Here is a 25,000-nt window from a genome sequence, read left to right as displayed (position 1 = left end):
TTTTGTTTGCTATCATAATGACATTTTTATCCTTAATAAATTCAAACAACAGCATTTTAGATGTGAAAGTTAAACAGTACATTGCTAATGCTTTCATATATTGGACACAAAATTACTTTATTTGGGAAACTAACATTGCTAAGCTATTGTAAGGTACTTGTGTTCTCTGTCCAGGATTGAGACTATTGCTTTATATATATATATATATATATATATATATATATATATATATATATATATATATATATATACGTATGTATGTATACATATATATATATATATATATATATATATACGTATGTATGTATACATATACATATATATGTGTGTATATATATATATATATATATATATATATATATATATATATAAATGTATATATTGTTGTATTTGGGGATGGTCACGTTGCCAGTTTAGCCAATAAAAACACACACACTATATATTCAATGTTAATTTGCTTCAGCTTTATTCTATTTTTTACATTAATCGTATTTCAGCCAGAGTTCTTTCGTCACACTTCTGTGACCCCGTCAGTGGTCCTTTCCTTTCTTCTTTCTTATTTGTATATCTTTCCTTACTAATGATCAGCCATTTTTGTAAATGTAATAATCTAAAAGACTTATTATTTATCTTCATTCATAAATCATTATGTATCGAATAAACAAATAAATAAATAAATGAATGAATAAATAAATAAATATATAGAATTCGGAGATGGGTTACATTAAAAAGTTCCGCACTCAATTGATATAAGGGCTGTAATCTGGCACTAGGAAAACTATAAATTCATGGTGTGATATAAAATAAAATGGTGTGGAATTACCGAAATATTATACAACCCCAGTGTGGCTTTGCTACACAGTCAGTTCAAAATTATATTTTGTCTAAGTATGGTTGGTATCATACTTCATGTATTCATGATAGTATATAAATAAATCTTCGGGGCGGAGTTCTTATTAAACTAATTAAAAACATACTTGAATATTAACCTCATTTTTTTTTTTTTTTGTATATCAGTGGTCTACTATAGTTCAGTTAATACTGAAGTAATCGCTAACACATTTAATGTAGCGAGTGCAATAATTTTAATTAATTGAGGAGAGATAAAGATTACTGAACAATGCTTAAACCTTTAGAATTCAGGTTATTCTGCCAAATGTAATATTTTTTTATTTATATTATTTTGAATTAATCATGCATTATCTTGTAACTTTGAGATTTTGGTAATGTGATTGTTTATTTTTAGAATGACATTGTAGGATAGGTATGAGAGGTTGAATCTGGCTGTTTTGAACATAAATGAAGTAGAATATTTTAGCTGGATATGGCCAGTTTAAACCTTTTGTTACCTTATTTATTTTGACATGCTCTGTGTTTCTTTCAATTAATTTTAGATATAACCAAGAATTTACGAAAATAACTTAGTTAGGCCCACGGGCATATGGTGTAGTGGTTAAGAGTGCGGGCTACTAACCCCAAGATTCCGAGTTCGATTCCAGGCAGTGACCTGAATAATAATAATAATAATAATAATAATGACATCGAAAAATACTTTAGGAATGAGAACCCAGGTTTGAAATTTCCCCAAGACACCTGATGTAGGCTGGAGGGTATATCAGCCGAAACGTTGTGTTAACAACAAACAAGATGAGGACAAATATCTGTCAATTGTAAATAATGTAAATAATGTACATAATTCCTCATCTCTTAAATATAGAACTGTAATAACTTAGGTATCCTTAAGCCTTGTGAGTGGATTTGGTTGACAGAAACTGAAAGAAGCCTGACGTATATATATATATATATATATATATATATATATATGTGTGTGTGTGTATGTTTGTGTGTCTGTGTTTGTTCCCTCACCATTGCTTGACAACCGATGTCGGTGTGTTTACGTCCCTGTAACTTAGCAATTTGGCAAAAGAGCCCGATAAAATAAGTACTAGGCTTACAAAGAATAAGTCCTGGGGCCCGATTTGTTTGACTAAAGGTGGTGTTCCAGCATGGCTGCAGACTAACGACTGAAACAAATAAAAGAATATAAGAATTATGTAAAAAAATAAACCGAAATCTTAAGTTGATTTTTCTATGTTCTCTTTCAGAAACTGAAGCAAATGGAGTTAGAATCAAGTACAGTACTTTTGAAAACAACTTACCAATCTAGTCTGAATAATCGCTAAATAATTACTTTGTTCTAGAAACATGTTCCAAGCATTATCACTTAGTCTTGTACATGTAAACACTACAGATGTTGTCATAGCTCTACATTTGTCATTGCAGTCTTACATTTGTCAATATTAATGATGTCATCATTGCCTTACATTTGCCAGCACTATTGACATTAATTACGTTGACAGTAAGCGTTAACAGATCTAAGGCTTTGATGACAGTATCGTCAAAGCCTTACATATGTCAATACTATTGACATCAACATAAACCTGACACCTGTCAACACTTGATGTCATCCTAGTCTTACACCTGTCAATACACTCATCCAGTGTCAACAAGGAGGCCTCTATTTGGTCATTTGACTTGCTGAAGATGGCAGCCAAATATCCTTTAGATCACATCCCACTACCTTTAAAAAGTAGATACACATTGGATAATGTACTCCTAGGTATATTTCTGACAAAAAAAAGATAGGATAGTCTAGGTTGGAAGGTAATCTGGAGTGACCTGGGGTTAAACAGTAACTAGTATCATTGCAGCTTTGCCTCAATTAAACAGTATAAATGTTACCATAACTTTACATGTCATCAAAGCCTTACACATATCTAACAGTTTTACATCACCGAGATTATAATAGCTTTACATCTGTTAATACTGTAGATGTTATAGTCTTCCATTTGTCAAGGCTACAAATATCATCATTGCATAGCATCTGTTCATATTACAGATGTCATCATAGACTCACATTTGTCAATACTACAAGATGTCATCATAGCCTTGAATCTGTCAACATTACAGACGTTATTGTAGTCTTATCCTAGCTTACTTTATCATAGTCTTATCCTAGCTTACATAGAGGGGACAAACAAGGACAGACAAAGGGATTAAGTTGATTACATTGACCCTAGTGCATAACTGGTACTTATTTAATCGACCCCAAAAGGATGAAAGGCAAAGTCAACCTTGGTGGAATTTGAACTCAGAGCATAACGGCACACAAAATACGGCTAAGCATTTCGTCTGGCATGCTAACAATTCAGCCAGCTCACTGCCTTTCATAGCTTACTGTATTAAGCTGCAGTAACGCTCACCCTTGATAACTCTTCCTTTTCATCTCTTGTGGGGAGTCAGTAAAATGAACACCATTGTCAATTTATTTGACCTTGCCTTAACCCCTCTGAAACTGACCTTTCGTCTAAGTAAGAAAATTAATATTATTACAACTGTTAAGGTGGCAAGCTGACAGAGTAGTTAGCACATTGGACAGAATGCTGTTAGGCATTTTATCTGCCTTCATTTTCTGAGTCCAAATTCCACCAAGGTCGACTTTGCCTTTCATCTCTTTGGAGCCAATAAAATTAATGACCACTGGGATTGATACAATCACCTAACCCTCACTCCCCACTTCCCCAAAATTTCAGGCCTTGTGCCTATAGTAGAAGGATTATTATTTACTTATATTAATTGAGACCTTGTATTAATTAACATTATAAAACATCATTAGTATTATAAATAGTCTAACTGCAGTGGAGATGGGGGGGGGAAGAGTTTCGGGGGAGTTTCCACTTCTATTTATGGTAAGTACTATATCCCTACCCCATCATTACATGTTGCGTTGGTCTAGTTTGCCACATGTGCATCACTTTCAGTCATTATGCACAGCATATTTGCACCTTCCCCTCGTATCATTATACACTGTGTTGGTTTGATTTATCACACATGTATCACCCCCCACCCACCCTTCATAATATGTATGTACCCATCATCATCATCATCATCATCATCATCATCATCATCATCATTTAATGTCTGCCTTCCATGCTGGCATGGGTTGGATGGTTTGACAGGAGCCGACCAGGTAGAAGACTACACCTGGCTAATGTGTCTGTTTTTGGCATGGTTTTTTACAGCTGGATGCCCTTCCTAACACCAATGTGTAATGATGTGTAGAAAAGGTGCAAATATACTGTGCATGATGACTGGAAGTGATGCACATGTGGCAAACTAGACCAACGCAACATGCAATGATGGGGTAGAGATATAGTACTTAGAAGTGAAAACTCACCCCATCTCCATATGATACAGCTATGCAGTTTGATCATCATGCAGTTTGATCATCATGCAGTTTGATCATCATGCAGTTTGATCATCATGCAGTTTGATCATCATGCAGTTTGATCATCATGCAGTTTGATCATCATGCAGTTTGATCATCATGCAGTTTGATCATCATGCAGTTTGATCATCATGCAGTTAGATCATCATGCAGTTAGATCATCATGCAGTTAGATCATCATGCAGTTAGATCATCATGCAGTTTGATCATCATGCAGTTTGATCATCATGCAGTTTGATCATCATGCAGTTAGATCTATTGCAGTTAGATCATCATGTATCCTTAATTGCCACTTGTGCATTAATTTGTTCTAGCCATCATGTGTACTATACTTATATTTTCCCCTTCTCATTGTTACATATTACATATCCCCAGCAGCTTACATGTGCACTAGTTACCGCCTGATAACATACGTACGTCATTTACACTTGTGTTTCCCCATCTATTTTCCCCTGTACCCAACTATCACATCCCATAAAAATATATGCTCCATCAGTGGTTTGTTAGCAAGCTGGGTAAAATGTTTAGCGACATTTTATCTGTCTTTATGTTCTGAGTTCAAATTCCAACCGAATTTGACTTCACCCTTCATCCTTTTGGGGGTCAATAAAATAAGTACTGACTGAGCACTTGATGGGGTTGATTTATAATTGACTTACCCACCGTTCTGAACTTGCTGGCCCTGTGCCAAAATTTGAAACCAATATTTTAACACAGTTATGTAAAACAAAAGAATCTCCCAGTAACTCTTTTATTAGGTTACTGAGTACAGAAAAAAAAAAAAAGGACATTATTGACTAAAAAAACAAAAAAAGTGACTCACTTTAACGAGAACCTTGTGTCTGGCAACTACGGCACTACACCCTACCACAATTTTCCCAGACCCCAGCGGTGGGGCATATGCCCCACGTTAAGAATCACTGATTTACACCTTCCCCTTTCCAATGTTACACATGTATGTAACCTCAATAGCCACATGTTTATTCATTAGATTTGGTCATTTGTACCATACTTACATTTCCCCCTTCCCATCATTACATATTATGTAACCTCAGACAGCCACATGTGTATTAATTACCTCTAGTCATCACATGTAGTATATACATACACATGTTCAAAAGACTGTCCAGATATTTAGGCTCACAACACACCATCTTCAGCTCCGTGTGTCTTTTGATGTTTCGGTATCTGTTCCCATGACAACACTTTGCCAAATTAAGATAAATTGCATCTGTCCTAATTGTGGATGACCTTCCTTTTTTTTTGGTTTTTTTTTTTTTGTATATCTAGGACACAATGTCCAATGTGTTCTTCCCTTTTTTAAAAAATGGTAGAGTATGTTTAAGTGAGATTTTTGCTTTGCTGCTATTTCTAGCAGATCAAGAGACTGCATAGAGGCAAATCAGCTGACTGTGGCCTTTCTTTGCCTTCAGCCTGAGTCCTTCATATACATGTGCCAAACCTACAATGATGGGATTACCTTACTGTTCTTTCTGGAGTTTGCTGATCACAGCTCTGTTATCCTTCTCCTTTGAGATATAGAATAAACTGGATTACTGTAATCTATGCACTACAATAATACTAGAAAGTTTGATCAGTAAAACAAAGAAATAATCTTATGAAAATCTGTCAAACATTATTTAAAATTTCACATAAAATTTTATCAACGAAGAATTGAACATTTTTATGTATGTAAATATATTTTTAAAAAATTAAATACTTTCAATATTGTTTTTTGTTTGTTCTTTTCTTTCTTACTCTTTGAAAATGGTTATTTTTTTTCTGTATTTCATTTATTTATTTATTTATGTGAAATGTGTAAAAAAAGAACATTGAAAATCTTGGGTAAGTGCCTTGGACTGACTAATACCCTGTGAGTGGATTTGGTAGATGAAAACTGTGTGGAAGTCTGTTGTATATATGTGTGTGTGTGTGTTTCTGTAAACCTTTCAGACGAGATGACAAAGGACTGAGATACATGGAGCCTTGTTGTACTCAAGAAGACCCATACTCCACAGCAGATGTGTCAAGGCTGCTCCCCCTGGTAAAGAGGATTGGCCTGCAAGACTCCTGCACCAGTGCCATGTAATAAGCGCTCATGCCAGTGCCATATAATAGTGCTCATGCTGTGTCACGTTAAAAGCATCCAGCACTGTAAAGTGGCTAACCTTAGGAAGGGCATCCAGCCATAGAAACCAAGCCAAACCAGACTGGAACCTGGTGCAGCTCTTGGGCTTGCCAGCTCTGGTCATACCATCCAACCCATGCCAGCATGGAAAACAGACTTAACGTCGATCACACACGCACCTACATGTATGGGAGTGTGTGTGTGTGGTTGTTTTTATGTCCCCATAACTTAGCAGTTCTGCAAAAGGGATTGGTACTGGAGTTGATTTTTGTTCAACTAAACCCTTCAAAGTGGAGCCCCAGCACGGTCGCCGTCCAATGACCGAAACAAATAAAAGATATAAAAAAAAAATACATCAAATAAGTATTTAAAAGTATTCTCCATCATGCCTGAAGGTTTTTTGATTGTATTACAGAATCGTTAATGCTACTAATTGCCTAAGTCCATGCTGACTTGCACGTGTTGCCAGTCTTCGCAATAATTTTTGCCTGCTGAGTGAATTGGAGGAATGGGAAATAAAGTGACTTGTTCAAGAATGCTGCGTACCTCCTGGACTGGTCGAATCCACGACCTAATGACCGAGAGCCAGCCCAATATTTGAAACCAGAATCGTTAGTGCGCCGAGCAAAATATTTAGCGGCATTTTTTTTCGTTTTTATCTTTCTGTGTTTCAATTCCACCGGGGTCGACTTCGCCTTTCATCCTTTCGGGGTTGATAAAATAAGTACCAGTTTAGCACTTGAGTCGATGTAACCGACTTACGTCTTCCCCGGAAATTGCTGACCGTATGTCAAAATTTGAAATCCAATATTCAGTACGGTTTCTCATTGTTGTATGGAGGTTCACACGTACATCGAGTGACATTTAAATATTGTGATATTCAGGGGCTGAAAAGTTGTTAATACTGTTTTTGCTAGATTTATTTACCTCAGTGTCAATTCTAATAGCTGTTTGTAATTTAGACATAAGGCCAGATATTTTAAGAGGGGGAGATTAGTCAATGCCGTTGACAAGTACTTTATTTTATTGACACTGGAGATTTGAACTCAGGTCGTAACCCCTACCATTAACACCATCGGGAAAAATTACTCTAAGCATTTTTTCTGACACTAAGGTAACAGTTCTGCCTATCCACCGTTTCACTTGAAGGCCTGTAGTTTTAAGGGGAGGAGTTAGTCGATACCGTTGACTCCAGAAGTAAAGTTGACCTTGGCAGGATTTAGACTCAGAACGTACAGAGCCGCAACAAATACTTCACTGCTTTTTTTTTCTTTCCGACGCTTTAACGATTCTACTAGCTCGCCCTCTTCGTCAAAGCTAATACTAAAATCAACACTGCGCGTGAGAAGTATTTGTAAACATTTGGTAATTCAATAAAACAACTTTAATCTCGCAAAACCAAATGTATTTTTTTTAAAAATTGCGTAAATATTCTCGATAAGCTTTTCTTAAAGATTATTCTATGAATTCACGTTCAGATTCGATATCTGCTTCAGTGTGGGACAGGAATTGTTGACATGCCTGCACTAAGTGGTCCTTATTTCAGACATTACTGGAACAACGACAATGAAGCTGTGGGGTTGTGAGAATGTCGATTAGTTTCCCTTTCAGCATCGCTCCTAATGTAGTTGTCGATAGGAATTAAATTTGGCGAGTTTGAAGGCGTCAAGTTTGATGTTACATCATCGCAAAGATTGTCTGACATCCATTCTTGAGTTACGTGGCCTTCCACTATGTATTTCATCCAACCAGGGCTTAACTGTTTCCAGCACCTCAACGTATCCAACAGCATTAATTCTAATACTATGTAGAAAACTGTGAAGTAGCATGGCATGACCTTCGTTACTCATCACTTCTAAAACTATCGCAGTTGCTGGAAGCTTAGTATGCGTCACTCTGGGGATATTAGAAGCACTTGCACGTAACTATCTATAATTTTTTTAGGTTGAGTTTTGGTCTTGGTCGAAGTTTTTCTCACCAGAGAAGAACCAAAGCATGCATTGTTCGTGAGAGTTATTAACCTTGTTAAGTAATCGCTTTGCAAACTTTAATTGACCATATCTTAGCACACAAAACTTGTATTTCCTGGTCGATGACACTCATTGATTTTCCGGGATAATCATTGATAATGTTTTGAACCTGTTGGATGAATTGCGGTGCCTTTATAGTATCCAGACGTTTAGTATACAGTTGAAACATTCCCATCGGAGGAAGGCAATTCTATCCAAACTTTCTGTACAAAAAAAATCTTGCAACATTTAAAAAAAAGTCGGTAATTTCTTAATCGCTGATTTCCGTACCTATGGGAACAATGACTTACATCTCTTTTCATTTTTTTTTTTTTGTATCTGCTATGTGAAGGCACATGACTCAGTGGTTAGAGGTAGTGAGTTCGATTCCCGTACCGAGCTGAGTGTTGTGTTCTTGAGCAAGACACTTTATTTCACATTGCTCCAATTAGCTGTAGAAATGAGTTGCGACGTCACTGGTGCCAAGCTGTATCAGCCTTTGGATAACATCTCTGACGTGGAGAGGGGAGGCTGGTATGCCTAGGCGACTGCTAGTCTTCCACAAACAACCTTGCTCGGACTTGTGCCTCGGAAGGGAACTTTCTAGGCGTAATCCTATGGTCATTCATGACCGAAGGGAGTCTTTACCTTTATCTGCTATTGGGGATCTGAAATAAAACCTTATTAATTTGGTTTGAAGAAGGTAATAACCTGATAAAGAAGTGACCTCAATTACTCCGCGCACACTGTATAAAACTTTTGATGTTATGCAATAAATTATGTTGTTTACAAGACTACTTTTTCTTATCGTATTTGTATAGGAGTGAGGGGAAAGAATTGGGATGGGAGATTATAGAAAAAAAGGTTAAGTAGCACTGTGTCAGATAAAACAATGATATATCGCTGCTAGATTTTCCCACGTGAGGAATTTCATTCAGTAGCGCAAACCAAGTGCTGTTTCTGTAGCTGCTGCTGCTGTCAACTGTGAATTACCCTTTCTATTATAGGCACAAGGCGTAAAATTTTGGGGAGATGGCTAGTCTGTTATATCGACTCCAGTGTTCAACTGGTACTTATTTCATTGACCTCGAAGGGATGAAAAGCAAAGTCGACCGAGGTGGCATTTGAACTCATAACGTGAAGACAGACAATACACTGCCAAGCATTTTGTCCGACGTGCCAATGATTCTACCTGCTCGTGGCCTTTACAGCTGTGAATTATACGATCTCAAGAGTCTTCTTACGTATGGGATGGTCATTCAATTCGCTAGAGATAGCATCCAAATCGCACTCATCTCACACTGCCGCAGTAAAAACGAGAAAGATATTAGATAATGTAGCCTTAGATGTACAATACCCAAACCTCCCTCCAAAAAAACATGGTTCCAAGGTCTTCACTAGCCATCACTGATCTATCATATCTTTATCTTTTACTTGTTTTAGTTATTAGACTGCAGCCATGCTGGAGCACTGCATTGAAGAATCTTAGTTGAACGAATCAACCCCAGTACTTATTTTTTTTAAAGTCTGGAACTTATTGTATCGTTCTCTTTAGCCGACTCTAGTTTTGAGGGGACGTAAACACATCAATACCGGTTGCCAAGAAGTGGTGGGGAACAAACACAAACACGAAGACACACACATATATACAAGGTTGGCCAAAAGTCACCTGATAGTAAATCAAAACCCTTTAATTCCAAGATTTATTTATGTTTAACAACTGAATGAATTTAATAAAAGCAACTGAATATGAAACGTCATGAAAATTGTTCAAACAGAAGTCCTTCTTGAGTGACACATTTTTCCATTCGAGTCAATACAGAATGACAGATACTATTTATGGAATTTTGATTTACTGTTGGGTGATTTTGGGGAAACAAACACTGACACAAAGAGGTACACACATAGATCTATCTATCTATCTATACAACGGAATTCTTTCGGTTTCGTGTACAAAATCCTCCCACAAGGCTTTGGTCGGCCCGAGGCTATGGTAAAACACACTTGCCCGAGGTGTCACGCCGTAGGACTGAACCCGAAACCATGTGGTTGGGAAGTACGCTTCCTACCATACAGTCACACCTGCGCCAATTCCTAAAAATCTTTTCAGAAATTTCATGACGTTATGGCTGGCATTCGATATTAAATGGGTTCAAGATCACATGCGACACCGGACAAAATGCTCAAACAAGTTTTACAACATTTTTTTTTTATCTATTTAAAAAAATATATAATAAATCAGTGAAATAATAAGTAATTGTGTTTAAGTATTTGCCCGATATTAATTTGTGACCTTTAACCTAGATACTAATTAATGCCAATCGTATATTTTCCTTTTTTTTTAAATTTAACAAAAAAAAAAAAAACACAGACACAAAAACCCCCCCAAAACGAAACAAAAACCAAAGCTTTTTGTTTTTGCTTCCGTTTTTTTTTCTTTCATCAAGGGTCGTTTAGCTCAATGGCACAGAGCACTCAAACGAATCTTGGGAGATAGTGTATTAGTTTCTCTGTAGTGGCTTACTGACTACATTTTAATGGTGTTCCCCCAGCATGACTGTTGCTCTCGAGTTGAAACTAATGAAGAATAAAGAATATAAACGGAGATGGGCGGAGAGAAAAAAAAAGAAAGAAAGAAAAGATTGTTGCTGGGATGTAGAAACAGCTAAAAATGTGTTAATGATTTAGGAATCCCGAAATAGTATTAATATCTCATGTTAACGAGGTCTAGAGCCACTGAGTTGTCGATGCTAAGACCTGTATTGTCAAGTTACGTGAAGGTAATTTCTCCAACTATTTGATGCACATCAGCAACAAGTGAATCTATACATCGTCATTTGCTTAGAGCAGTGATTCCTAAAGTGGGATTTGGGGAAATTGTGAAGAGGCGTAGAATCCACAATTTGTTCTTTTATTTCTATTTTTTGGATCTTTCTGAATTGACGGGCACCACTTGTTTTCTTAACGAAACACTTTCAAACTTGGGATACTGGTAGAATGTGTCATATAAAACATCTTTTTCTCTTAGCCTTCTTAACAAAAATTTGTACATCGCAAGTTATTTCATGTTAAAGCTGTCGTAATTTTGTAATTTCAACCAATCACTGACGTCTATTTTTTAGTGGGACATGGCAATTGTGAAAATCTTTCGTTTTTTTTTTTCGACAAACATATTACACCTATACTCAGCCTAGCTAAACCAATCTCTCCAGCCAAGCATACTGTGTGAAGACTGTTTGTTACAGTATAGCACTTTTCTCATGCCCTAGTGTGGATATTTCTTTAAGGAAAGTATATAGTTATGAAATATTGGTTTCAAATTTAGGCACAAAGCCACCAATTTCGAGGGAGGGGCTTAGTCGATTACATCGATCCCAGTGTTCAACGGGTACTTGCTTTATCCACCCCGAAAAGAATGAAAGGCAAAGTCGACTTCGGCAGAATTTGAACTCAGAACGTAAGGACGGACGAAATACCGCCAAGTATTTTGCCCGGCGTGCTAACGATTCTGCCAGCTCGCCACCTTATAATTATGAAATATTCCTTTCTACTCTAGGCACAAGGCCCAAAATCTTTGGGGAGAGGGTAAGTCGATTAGATCGACTCCAGTACGCATTTGGTACTTAATTTATCGACTCCGAAAGGATGAAAGGCAAAGTTGACCCCGGCAGAATTTGAACTCTGAACGTAAAGACAGACGAAATACTGCTAAACACTTCACCCGGCGTGCTAACGTTTTTGCCAGTTCACCGCCTTATAATTATTAAATATTAAAAATAAAGTTGTTTTTTTTCCAACCACTGGTGGGGTTATGGTGGGGCCGGTGGGGTGGGATGGGTTGGGAAACATTGGTTTAGAACATCGATCGCTTTTTCCCACCGTTCCCGGTTCTGGACTTTTCTGCTTTTCTCCGATTGGAGCTTTGCTTTTTCTGCTCTTCCGTCCGGATTTTGCTGTACCTTGTCATATGTTTCTCAGGGGGGAAATCCTTCCCCTCCCATGACTTGTCGGTTTTCAATTGTCATCGATGCTTCTGTAACTTTGCTTTTTTCTAGGTAGGAGTGTCGGTTCTATGCAAACCCATTTTTACCTCTGGGAAGAGATGATCCATTTTAGTCTGGCCTTTGAGCTGTCGAGCAGGGAGGGTTGTGCTTTACTGACACAGCTCTCAGGGTCATTGAGGCATACAAGCAACCACACTTCAACAAGAACTGGGTCTTGTGGTGGATACATGGTCCCTTAGCTTGTTAAAATAACTGGCAAGTCTCTCAGAAATCACACTCCAACATCTTAAGAAATTACAATTGGTTATGCGTTCCAAGACGTGTGAAAAATGACGCGGATGATCATTTAATGCCTTTAATCATGGGTGTGCTTAGTCAGGGTGGAGGCGCAATGGCCCAGTGGTTAGGGCAGCGGACTCGCGGTCATAGGATCGCGTTTTCGATTCCCAGACCGGGCGTTGTGTGTGTTTATTGAGCGAAAACACCTCAAGCTTCACGATGCTCCGGCAGGGGATGGGGGAGAACCCTGCTGTACTCTTCCACCACAACTTTCTCTCGCTCTTACTTCCTGTTTCTGTTGTGCCTGTAATTCAAAGGGGCAGCCTTGTCACACTGTGTCACGCTGAATATCCCCGAAACTACGTTAAGGGTACTCGTGTCTGTGGAGTGCTCAGCCACTTGCACGTTAATTTCATGAGCAGGTTGTTCCGTTGATCGGATCAACTGGAACCCTCGATGTCGTAAGCGACGGAGTGCCAAACGAACGAACAAAAACGAACGCTTAGTCAGGACTTATTCGGGGATATAGAACAACAGCAGCAACAACAATAATTTGCTTATAAACTTAAATACCAGAGACATTTGGTTGCTAGGAAACCGTGTTTTGATGAAATATGATTTATTTGCTTTTAGCTAACCTGCATATTTCAGTCTTATCATTTATTTATCCAGTTTCAGTTAAGGCTTCACATTTATGTACATTGACAAAGCCGCGATGTTGTTGTAATTGACGCATCGCTCCGTCAGATATTGGTGCCCCGTCAATGATAACAATGTTCCGAAAACTTTGTTTCGCGCGGCAAGAAAGCCAGTAACAGGAGACAGGATTCGAACTCGGAAAGCAAAGAACCGTAACAGACAGCGCTATGTATTTCATCCAACACTCCAGTAATCCCATTAAATCCACCGTTATAGACTGTTATTTTATTTATTGATCCACCACCGAAAGGATATAAGTACTGAGTCGATTTCTACAGCCAAATTCATCAAGAGCGGTTCCCCAACATGTCCACTGTCCAGTGACTGAAACGAGTAAAAGAATAGGACTGTTTGAACTCCAGAGTGTTATCGTTCTGAGGAAGAGAAGTACATACTGTAAGAAGTGTAAGACAAAGGATGGGTGGATGACAGGATGAGAAAATAGACAGTTGGATCAGGTCGCCTGGCTGGGACAGATATTTAAGTAGGTAGTTCAGAGGAGCAGAGGCTGTGCCGTTCCAGTCAACAGTAGTATGTGTGTGTGGGTATGTGTGCGTGTGTGCATGAGAGAGAGAGAGAGAGAGAGAGAGAGAGAGAGAGAGAGAGAGAGAGAGAGAGAGCGTAGGGTGAGCTCGCACCACATCTGCGAACCGGATGCGATGCGATTGAAGTATATTGGTGAGGGATTCTTTGCAATCAACCGGATGTCCTTCTTTTATGGATGCAGTCAAGGATATGTGTGTGTGTGTTGTGTGAAGCTGCGGTAACACCATGTTACAATGGCTTTGAAATATTATTAAAAAATAACTATAGTTCCCAAAGTGGGCGTAAAATTAATCCAGCAATGTGGGAAGAAGAGGGTAGTAACATTAACGATATTTTGAATAAATTGCGAAATGAATCGTCACCATTACATATATATGTGTGTATGTGTGTGTGTGTGTGTGTGTGTGATTTCATTATGTTAACATGTATAGTTACATGTAAGCCACTGTTGTGAGTAACATACTTTTAAGTTAAGGTCAAGTACTGGAGTATTAATTAAGGAATGAATATAAAGCAATGAATTCCTAAAGTTTGGAATCTATTGAACTAAAAGTTAACAAATCAGTTTCGTACACACATGCATACATACACGAGAGAATGCAAATCCTTAATTCATATGCTAGAAATGATCACGATATCCGGGGCTATAAAAGTCTGCAAGACCTTCTTAAGATTTAAAGGTTAGTGGTTAAAAGAAGATACTTTCTTTCACAGTCTTAATACCAAGTAGTCGGCTGGTCAAAGTTTACTCTAAATTAAAAAGAGAACGACGACATTACACATGTGATTAGCAGCTGTCCTAAAATGTCGTCACGGTACTACCCCCCTATGCGGCACGATATCGTTTGTTGTAAAAACAATTTACGATGCCATCCGTAAAAAAGACTGTCTTGAAATAAACTTAGAAAATCCCTCTGCTATACAATACATTCATAAACACCAACTCAAGGAATACTGGTGGAATATTCCCATTAAGACCTCTGTCAAATGTAAGCATAACAAGCCGGATATTGTTATTTGGGATACAGGGGCAAAGGTATGTACCATCATAGAGGTCAGCTGCCCTGTATATATAAATATCTCTTTGAAAATCAAAGAAAAAGAGGATAAATATGGACAACTGCTTCGAAACCGCCAGCTTCTGTTTCCAGACTATGAATTCGTATTCATACCAATAATAATTGGAGCACTAGGTTTTGTTAGTAAATGTTTAAAGGAGAATCTGGATAAAGTGGGATTTTCAGGAAGAGAAACCGACCGTCTAATTCGCACATTACAAGTGCAATCTGTAAGTAGAACAGTAAAAATATGCAAGACTTTTTTCTCAAGTTTCAAATATGAATTTGTCTGTTAACTACATCCCAAAAAGAGGGGCCCTTGTATCCTCCTCACTGGAAGATTTAGACATACATACATGCATGCATACATGCAATGTATCCATATATACAATGGAGTGTTGAAAAGTTCCTGGCTTTGGGTAAAAGAAAATACAGTACGATCAGTTAATTACGATTTTATCCAACGTATTTCCCTCTCAGATTCACAGACTTATTACAGCAGTCCTTCAGTTTTTCTAAGCCCTGTAAAAGAACTCGAAAGGTTGGGCCTCCAACCATACCTTTTGCGATACTCTTAAAGCCAGGAACTTTCCAGTACCCACTTGTACATAGCAAAGTATTCCTGAAGTTGAGCTTTTGGTTAGATAATGCAACTCCTTAATTCATATGCTATAAATGATCACGATATCTTGGACTATAAAAACATGTGAGACCTTCTTAAGATTTCAAGGCTGATAAACAAAACAAGATGCTTTCTTTCACAACCTTGCTACCAAGTAGGTGACCGCTCAAAATTAGCTCCAAATTAATGATGAAAAGAATTTAAAAAAAACATACATACATACAATAATTATCCTGTTGATGTCTTAATTCCAACTGGGGCTGGAAAGTGGCTCCTTATTGGTGAGAAATTTCAAAGAAAAATAAAACTACAAAAAAAAAAATTACGTACGCACGCATGCACGCGCAACACGCTCGCACACACACACACACACACACACACGCACGCACACACACACACACACAGTTGCGTACATCTGAAATAAGAAATATTTTTGCTTTATGTAACTGATGAAAGTCACAATCTGGTTTGATGAAATAAAATATATGAATATACACCCGCACCACCACCACCACCACCACCACCACCACATCAGCTACTACCACCACCACATCGACCACCATCAGTACCACTTCCACCTCCACCTCCACCTCTGCCACCACCACCACCACCACCACCACCACCATATCATATTTTATTTATTTATTTATTCATTTATTATTATGAAACGAGATATTACGTATAGAATGTTCCGCCTACCCGCCGCCAACTCGCCCCCGCAATGTAAACTTAAAAATAAAATAATAAATAATGTCACACATGCATATAATAAAAGAGTACATTCCCAAGCTAAGACATAACCAGTTGTTTACAGAATAAATCTTAGGATTTTCAGGGTATATACACAGGTGTCATGCACCGAAGAGGGTAATAAAGGAAAGTGGCACCCTCTATACTCGCAAGAAGTACTCTTTCAGTACAGTTTCTGATGATTCGTTTACGGCTGACGCAAATATCCATCGAATTATTGCTATAAACTTTGATCAAGCTTACCTTTTCATTAAAGGTATTCTTGCTGTGGTTATTGTGGATTTTATCTTTTGTTCCAGGTACAGTGATTCTATGTGCAGTAGCAGAGTTAGCATGGTGATGGAGGGAGGAGTGATTCGCCCTGGTCGACACTTTTGGGTCTGCTGTATAAGCCTGTATAGGCTAATTAATAGCAACATCGAAAAATACCTTAGGAATGAAAACCTAGGTTCGAAATTTCCCTAAGACACTTGATGAAGGCTGGAGGGTCTACCACCTGAAACGTTGTGTTAGCAACAAACAAGATGAGGATAAATATCCGTCAAATGTAAATAATGTACGGACGAACTACTGTTCAGCATATTTTTCAGCGTGCTAACGGTTTCGCCAGCTTGCCGCTTTCCAATAGATGACAAACTATATAAAAATAGGTACGTTGTATCAGAGCAGAATTATAATTGATCTTCATGATATCAAGACGCCAAAGACCATCCCAAGTTTTATGATTCAAATTCAGTTTTAATCTTTTTTTTTTTTTTTTTGACCATATTTCTGTTGAAAAACAGTTTTTCTTTCTATTAATTCCGAAAATAATGAAGAAAATAGTCAAATAATTTCGTCATTATTAGGCTGATGTTACAACCATAAATGAACATGAAACTTTAATGGGAAGTTTTAATCACTTAATGCAGGAAGTCTGAGCCATAGAACCAAGAACGGTCACGGGCTGTTTGGTATCAGAGAGTCCCTATGTGGTCACTCGAACTGCTAGAAATATCAACTAAATCTCTTACTAATGATGTTCTACGTCAGTGGTTCTCGACTGGGGTCCATACGGCCCTCGGAGGTTCATATAAAAGTTTGTTTTTAAAGCTTAGATGCAATAAGTTGGTTATATTTCTATAATATACAAAATATTTTGACAAATTTTCATACAATTCCTAACAATATTTAATCATAAAAACATAATAGGATTTTTTTTTTTAAATATCAAAAGACGATGAGAGTCGACCAAAGTGAAGTGGGAATCAAAGAGGTCCATAGGTAGAAAAAAAAAATGGTTGAGAATTACTGTTCTACATAACCATTTTCGTTCTATTTACCCACTAGCAACATTTTGAAAGTAAATTTGCACTCAGTTCTGTTTTCTTCTGTAATATGAGTACACCATAATAAAACTTCTACCATAATAAAACAACCGACAAAGAGGAAATTAAAAAAAATATATACTTTTTAAACATTATTATTTTAAGATCAAATAACAAGAACAATAAAAGTAGCACATAATACAGTCTTCTGAATTAGATCACCCCATTAAGTAACATAGTAATTAAAAATACAGATCGTTTAATCCACCAAAATAACGCAAAAAAAAAAAATCCTTTTTTTTTTTTTTTTACAAAATTGGTTTATTTCTAAATTTTCTTCTCCGAGGTTTTAAAAATTATAATTGAAAGGAAAAAATAAAAAGAAAAGACAATACAGAATCAGTAAATTTTCCCGCTGGGTAAGTGAAAATTTTCACCAAGGGGAGAAATTTACCATAACACTAGTCATGGTACTTACTTTCCCAACCCAGATGGATGGTAGGGCTGAACTCAACGTGATCTGAACTTACAGTGTAAAAAGCCGGTCAATAAGTGAATGCTTTGAGTATAAACATATACAAATATAATACATACATACGAGGTGCGTTCACAAAGTATCCAACTTTATTTTCCCCCGCCAAAGTTAATGCTACGTGGGAAAAATCCTTTGGGTGGAGGTGACGCCACCCTTTCTGTGAATGCAGGAAAATTTTTGCGCCGTTGTGTCTCGTCAGTTCCCGGTTGTTACGTCTAGAGTGTGCGCTCGTCGGATTTTCGTTTTTCATTTGCAACAGTCTCACTCTTTCTCGCCTCTATTTTCATTAATGATAATTTAATATATATTCATTTTAATGTTTTCATTTCAAGTTTTAATTCGCTATTTGCAAAACCCACAGTTTATTCTATATATGTTAGGTAAAAACAATTATTTATTGAATGAATGAAGGCTATTAGACAAAATAGCTGCATAACTTTGAGGCTTATATATGTATATATATATATATGCATGTGTGTGTATATGCTTGTGTGTCTGTGTTTGTCCCCCCCCCCCCAAACATCGCTTGACAACCGATGGTGGTATGTTTACGTCACCGTAACCTAGCTTGCTTACGAACCACATGGTTCCGGGTTCAGTCCCACTGCGTGGCACCTTGGTATATAAAATACCAATTGGTATCATCAAAACCACTTCGTTCAAAATTTCCTTGTTCCTTAATCAGTAACTGAGTGTGTGTGTGTGTGTGTGTGTGTGTGTGCGTGTTCAATTTAGGATAAACGATGCACCGAAAAAAAAAAACAAATTAGTCGATGGCTATTGCATTATATTATTTATTTCTCTTTGTTAGCCCTAAAATAATATTATCTTTCGATCAATGTCGTCTCTGCGCGACAGAGACGTCATTAAGCGTTCGGCTGCTAACCGAAGCGTTGATGGCTGAAGCCCATCCAGGGACGAATATAATTTTTTATTTTTTTTATTTTTTAACCTTGCTTAGTGCGGAAGACAACTTCAGATATAATTCGCTCTCACTTGTGTTGCCCAACAGCGGCCTTGTCTCGTCGCAGTTTACCGAATTATAGCAAAGGAATCCTTAAGTAAATATACAAGAAAAGTGTATTTAATGGTGTAAAACTAGAGAATTATTTTGTTCCAAACAAACGAAGTTACCCTTTAACGGCCTGAAATTAGATATTTTGGATAAGTGTTCACAACATAGAAAAAAAGCTTATGACAACAAGCCTAAAATAGACTATGATATTTAAATAGCTACGAAAGTGATCTAAGATGTTGAACATATTTTACACCAAATTTCTTTCTATTTCGTCTTTAGAATAAACTTATGTCGACATTGACACGTCGTTAGTCACATGCTGTTGTTTGTAAACAGTTATTCTATATCGTCATGGTGATGTACTTGCATAGCAAGTGACTTGATCTGAGATCGTGTGCTGAAACGAAAACAATTGCAGCGTGGTTTTGTCAGTGAGCAGGTCGCGGTTTCAAAGCGACAAAAATATTTTCACACAAATTAAATTTGTTGCTACCTTTGTATTGCAATGTAGGGAAGTGGTCAATGCAAGGAAAGGAGGGGCAATATGCGGTCAGGAAGGTTCAGAATGGACTGACAAGTCCTAATTATCTTCGAAAATCACGGAGCCATACCAGAGCTGTACCCCGTCGTCGGCCCAGACGAAAAGCATGAAATAAATGGTGTAAGGCAAAAAGTGCAATTGCTATACTTGTGGACACATGAATCATTTGAAAGCTTTTCGCTCTGAAAATCTGGAGAAAATAAAAAAGTAATGAAAGCAATAGAGAAAACAACTGCAGACATCAGTCTTCGGTACATCACATGTCTTAGTTCTGTAATTTGTAGTGCCAGGACCTAACCCCAAAACCGAATAACCTCTTCCTCTTGCTATAGCCAAAAGTAACAGCGAGAGGAGAGGGAAGAGGAGAGTAATCAACAGCAACATCGGTAAGCAGCACTGTTTCTAACTCTGCAAGGGTTTGGAGAAACCGTCTTGTCCTCAGTTCCAGAACCCAATGAACGGAAGAAGCCCTCTCGTCTCCCAACCAAATATATTACGCTATCGTCTTGTGACAATGGGGTCGTAATGGAAACCACAGAGGAAGTGAAAACTACCGGAAAAAAGAAGAAGAAGGAAAAGCATGCTCGACGTAAAGGCGTATAAAACGCAATATAAGGACGCCAACGACGACAGTATGAATTCCACAGCCGTTCGAAAAATGAACCAGTAATTTGTAAATGAACTAATGTTTATGCGGTACAAAGGATATAGCCTCAGCGTACTAATTACTAAAAATCAAGTAGAGCCGGAATACAGGAGACACGCCAGTTGTATGTAGAATGTTGGTAAAAGTAATATCTGCACGTTATCACTAGCTAAAGTAGGAGGGCATCCGGAAAACGTAGAGTGTTTTAATTGTTTCTTCCCACGCAAAGGATGTTAACAGGCACTTTTGGATGCACTAAATCTCAGTATAAACGTGGGCTGGTTGGCATTGTACTCTGATCGAACTTAATAAAAACAAGAAGGCGTTAAGCCCATGAATGAAAAGAGCAGCTGCACTGTGGTTCGTCATACCTAATGTAATATATGGGCATAGGCGGTAGGAGTGGCTGTGTGGTAAGTAGCTTGCTTACGAACCACATGGTTCCGGGTTCAGTCCCACTGCGTGGCACCTTGGGCAAGTGTCTTCTACTATAGCCTCGGGCCGACCAAAGCCTTGTGAGTGGATTTGGTAGACGGAAACTGAAAGAAGCCCGTCGTATATATATATATATATATATATATATATATATATATATATATATATATATATATATATATATATATATATATAAATATATATATATATATGTATGTATGTGTGTGTATATGTTTGTGTGTCTGTGTTTGTCCCCCCAACATCGCTTGACAACCGATGCTGGTGTGTTTACGCCCCCGTAACTTAGCGGTTCGGCAAAAGAGACCGATAGAATAAGTACTAGGCTTACAAAGAATAAGTCCTGGGGTCGATTTTCTCGACTAAAGGCGGTGCTCCAGCATGGCCGCAGTCAAATGACTGAAACAAGTAAAAGAGTAAAAGAGAGCAAAGAGTGTAAGCGCAATCACCTATGCTTATGTATAAGAAGTTCGCTTCGCAACCACATGGATTGGGGTTCGATAACACAGTGCAGCACTCTGGGCTTGTATCATCTACCCTAGCTTCGGGCTGACCAATATTTTGTGAGCGGAAACTGGTTTTCAGAAACTGTGCAGATGTGCATCGTGTGTAAGTCGTGTGCATGTGTGTATGTGCGAGCGTGCGAGTGTGCACGCACACACGCACGTCTATGTGTACAGGCGTTGAATTGTGTCGAAGGAATGAGAAATGAGTACTCAATATATGCTGTAGAGTATACGGTTTATTTAAACTCGTGACTCGAATTTCACGTCGCTGCGATCTTCAGGAGTAAACTCTTACAAGTTGGTGTGGTGATTTATTGATATATGTTGATGTGGATGTGGTTTCTTATTCGTACCTGTTCATTGGTTTGTTTGTTTTTTTTTCGTCTGTTGGTTGACTGTTGTTTTGTGCCGCTTGATTGGCTATCATCATCATCATCATCATCATCATCATCATTATTATTATTGCCTTTGCGCAGCTTCTAAAGCTGGAGATGTACTACAGCATCAGCTGTTCACTACCATTGAACTAAGGTAACACCTCTTATTTTTCGACCACCTTCCGGAGTATTCGAGTGGTTCCAAACAGTGCTGGTTTCTGGAAGTGCTCCACCCTTATTGTAGCCCCAATTTGTTGCCACGTACTATCATTATTATTATTTTTCTACTTTTTCGGACAAAACCTTTTGTAACCTTCGTCCTGTCTTTGTCCTTACATGTTTTTGATTGATATTAGCCCTTGTGGCCAATAAAACGAAATTATTATTATTATTATGATTATTATTATTATTATTATTATTATTATTATTATTATTATTATTATTATCGTTGTTGTTGTTGCTTTTTTATTATTTCCGGCCTTGTATTTGCTAGGTATGACGTGTTTGGGTATTCACATTTCGTTTCGTCGCGTTATTTCTATTGGGCAGTTTATTTTTGAGTTTATCTGTTAATCTAATTAAAATTGTTTGTTTATTGATCAAGTTTATTTCGTTGATTAGAACTGGGTGTAAGTTTCGTATTGTATTTCAATGTGTGTGTGTGTGTGTGTGTGTGTGTGTGTGTGTGTGTGTGTGTGTGTGTGTAATAGACTTATTTTCTTAATGTGAATTTTGTATTAGTCAAGGTTAGAAAATTTCAGAAACTTGTTTGTTTGTGTGAGCATTTTGCTACTGAAGGGGGTTCGGGGCTGTTTGTTGTGTTGCTTCCTTATTATTACTATTGGATGTGAAATTGCTTTTCAAATTAATCTGTTAAACTAATTAAAGACGCATGCGTTTATGGGAGACTTTGGGAGTGTCCCGTACTGTAAATGGTATTTTATGGTTGAGTGACGTTTGCTAATTTGTGTTTCTTCGGTTTATATTGCTGATTAATCTTTTGATTATTGGTGGTGAGTGATCAGAGTTTATATTTATATATAACGACACTTTCTATGCCTTTCTGTAAGGGTAGCATTTTCCGGTGTTCATGTTCAATGTTATATTGAAGGAGTTTAAACTTGACGTAACATTAAACCTGAACGCGTACAGATGCATGCGTATATGCATCTGTGAATATTGTGTCTGAACCAGTGTTTATTTTTACTGGTATGGATCAAAAAGCATGACTTAATAATTCCTTGGATCTTTTCTGTTTGGAAATCTTTAAAAAAATCTAGTGAAGATTTTAAAATTTGGTGTATTGATGTAATTTTCCACGCTGAATCTCAGGGGCAAATTCCCCTTTTCCAGAAAAAGAAATTAGAGGTTTAAAGTTTGATTTAGAAGCTGTAATTTTGTGCGTGACTGCACGTATTGTCAACTGTAAACAAATGACCACCTCATATCTCATGTGTTTCAAGCATTTAACAAGCGACAAAAAGAACACATTGGTAAGCAACTTGGCTTGTTACAATGGAAACAAGCACCTATATGCCTGTGGCTTTCGACTGGTTAAAACTATCTATAATTTGCAAAACTTTAAAATTGATTTTATTAATTGATTTATGGCGAAAATGAATTTCATGTCAATGACTACAATACCAAGCTACATCATTACACCAAATATGAGATCAATTGGAACAAAAAATGAAGAAATTGAAAAGTGGTAACCAAATAGAAAAGATCCCATTCCTTGAATAAAGATCACTAAAAAGAACCCCAACACTGACATAAATCATTGAACCGATACGTGTGTTTTGAAATTTGTATTGGTCATTACGGAAAGATTTTAGAAGCTTGTTTAAGATGGGGGAATGTGATATTACTTATTGGCTTTATCTTTTATCTTTTACTTATTTCGCTTATTAGACTGCGGTCATGTCGGGGGCACTGTCTTGAAGGATTTTAAGTTAAATAAATCGATCCCAGTACTTAATTTAAAAAAAAAAAACTGGTACTTATTCTTTTGGTCTCTTTTACCGAGCCACTAAATTACGGGGATGTAAACACACCAACACCGGCTTATAATTATTTGGGAAAAACTTACAAATGTAATTTTTTTTCCTCCAATAAACTGCTCTTCATATTCGAGGCTCTGATGAAGCTATATGGTGTTACTCAAGCACTAAACTGTGAGTCCACTGCATCTCATAGCAGAAACAGCTGTAAGCTAATGAAGTTCGTAAGATAATCGTTTATTCCTTTCGCAATGCCTTAGCGAAATTCTCTCTCTCTCTCTCTCTCTCTCTCTCTCTCTCTCTCTCTCTATATATATATATATATATATATATATATATATATATATATATATATATATATATATATATATATATATATACATACATACATACATACATACATACATACATATATCTTAGAGCAGTCTTTTCTACAGATGACATTTTACATTGTTTTATATATGAAAAAAAAAACCCCTTCATTTTGTAAAGAGAGGTAGTATCACGATTAAATTTTTGGGGTAGCTGCTATCTACACATCTTATATCCTCGATAGAAGAGAAACATAATCGACATTTCCGGTGACATCGTAGGAGTTTAAGTGCGCTAGTGTCTCGTTTGTTCATGTATTTTGCAGCTATATCCTGCGCTTGGATTGCAAAAGCATATCGTTCAAGACGTGACATGATGTAGCGGTCATGAGTTCAAGCGACGAAACATTTCATTTTAGTATTAACATCCTTCTCGAATTTATAGAAAACATACCATGCATCACTTTTTTGTGGTATACATACTGCTTCTCTTGCAAGTCTTCGCCGAGGTAGGCTAGTACTGCATTTCTGAGTTTACATGAGAGGTCGTCAGGAAGTGAATGTTTTTTGAGGAGTTCACTGCTGACTCGCATGGTGTTATTCACTAAATCTTTGAGCACTTGGTTGATTTATTTATTTTTGTTGCCATTGTTTAACAGGTTCTGTTTAAGTGATAGCACATAAGATTCAAAGACTATTTGCATTGATCTTAAGCTTCTTCCTCTCTCTCTCTCTCTTCTTTTGAGACAAGGTCTCTCAATATTGTTTCTGTGGAAGTTTGCAGTCGATGTCAGGATCTTGCGGATTTTACTTTCCATCGCTTACTCATCAGTGACTATATCATTAGACTCACAATAGTCTTGGAGAAATTGGTTCAAACATATTAAGGTAGATTATGGCCCTATAGTTCTCTGTTACGGCAG

General features: G+C 37.3%; 1 protein-coding gene across 4 annotated transcripts in view; it reads left to right on the top strand.

Moving 5' to 3' along the window:
• The window catches only part of LOC106881276 (uncharacterized), a 52,163-nt gene extending 46,145 nt beyond the window's left edge, over positions 1 to 6,018 (top strand). For all 4 annotated transcript variants that reach the window (XM_089338071.1, XM_014931604.3, XM_014931603.3 and 1 more), the window contains one exon: positions 2,106 to 6,018. In XM_089338071.1, the coding sequence (XP_089194197.1) occupies positions 2,106 to 2,183 (78 nt within the window). In that variant the 3' untranslated portion in view covers positions 2,184 to 6,018. The remainder of the gene's footprint in view (positions 1 to 2,105) is intronic.
• Positions 6,019 to 25,000: the final 18,982 nt, after the last annotated feature.

Source organism: Octopus bimaculoides, chromosome 20 (assembly GCF_046866305.1).
Source record: "Octopus bimaculoides isolate indiv1 chromosome 20, ASM4686630v1, whole genome shotgun sequence".
NCBI lineage: Eukaryota > Metazoa > Mollusca > Cephalopoda > Octopoda > Octopodidae > Octopus > Octopus bimaculoides.
This window is presented reverse-complemented; position numbering and strand designations above follow the sequence as displayed.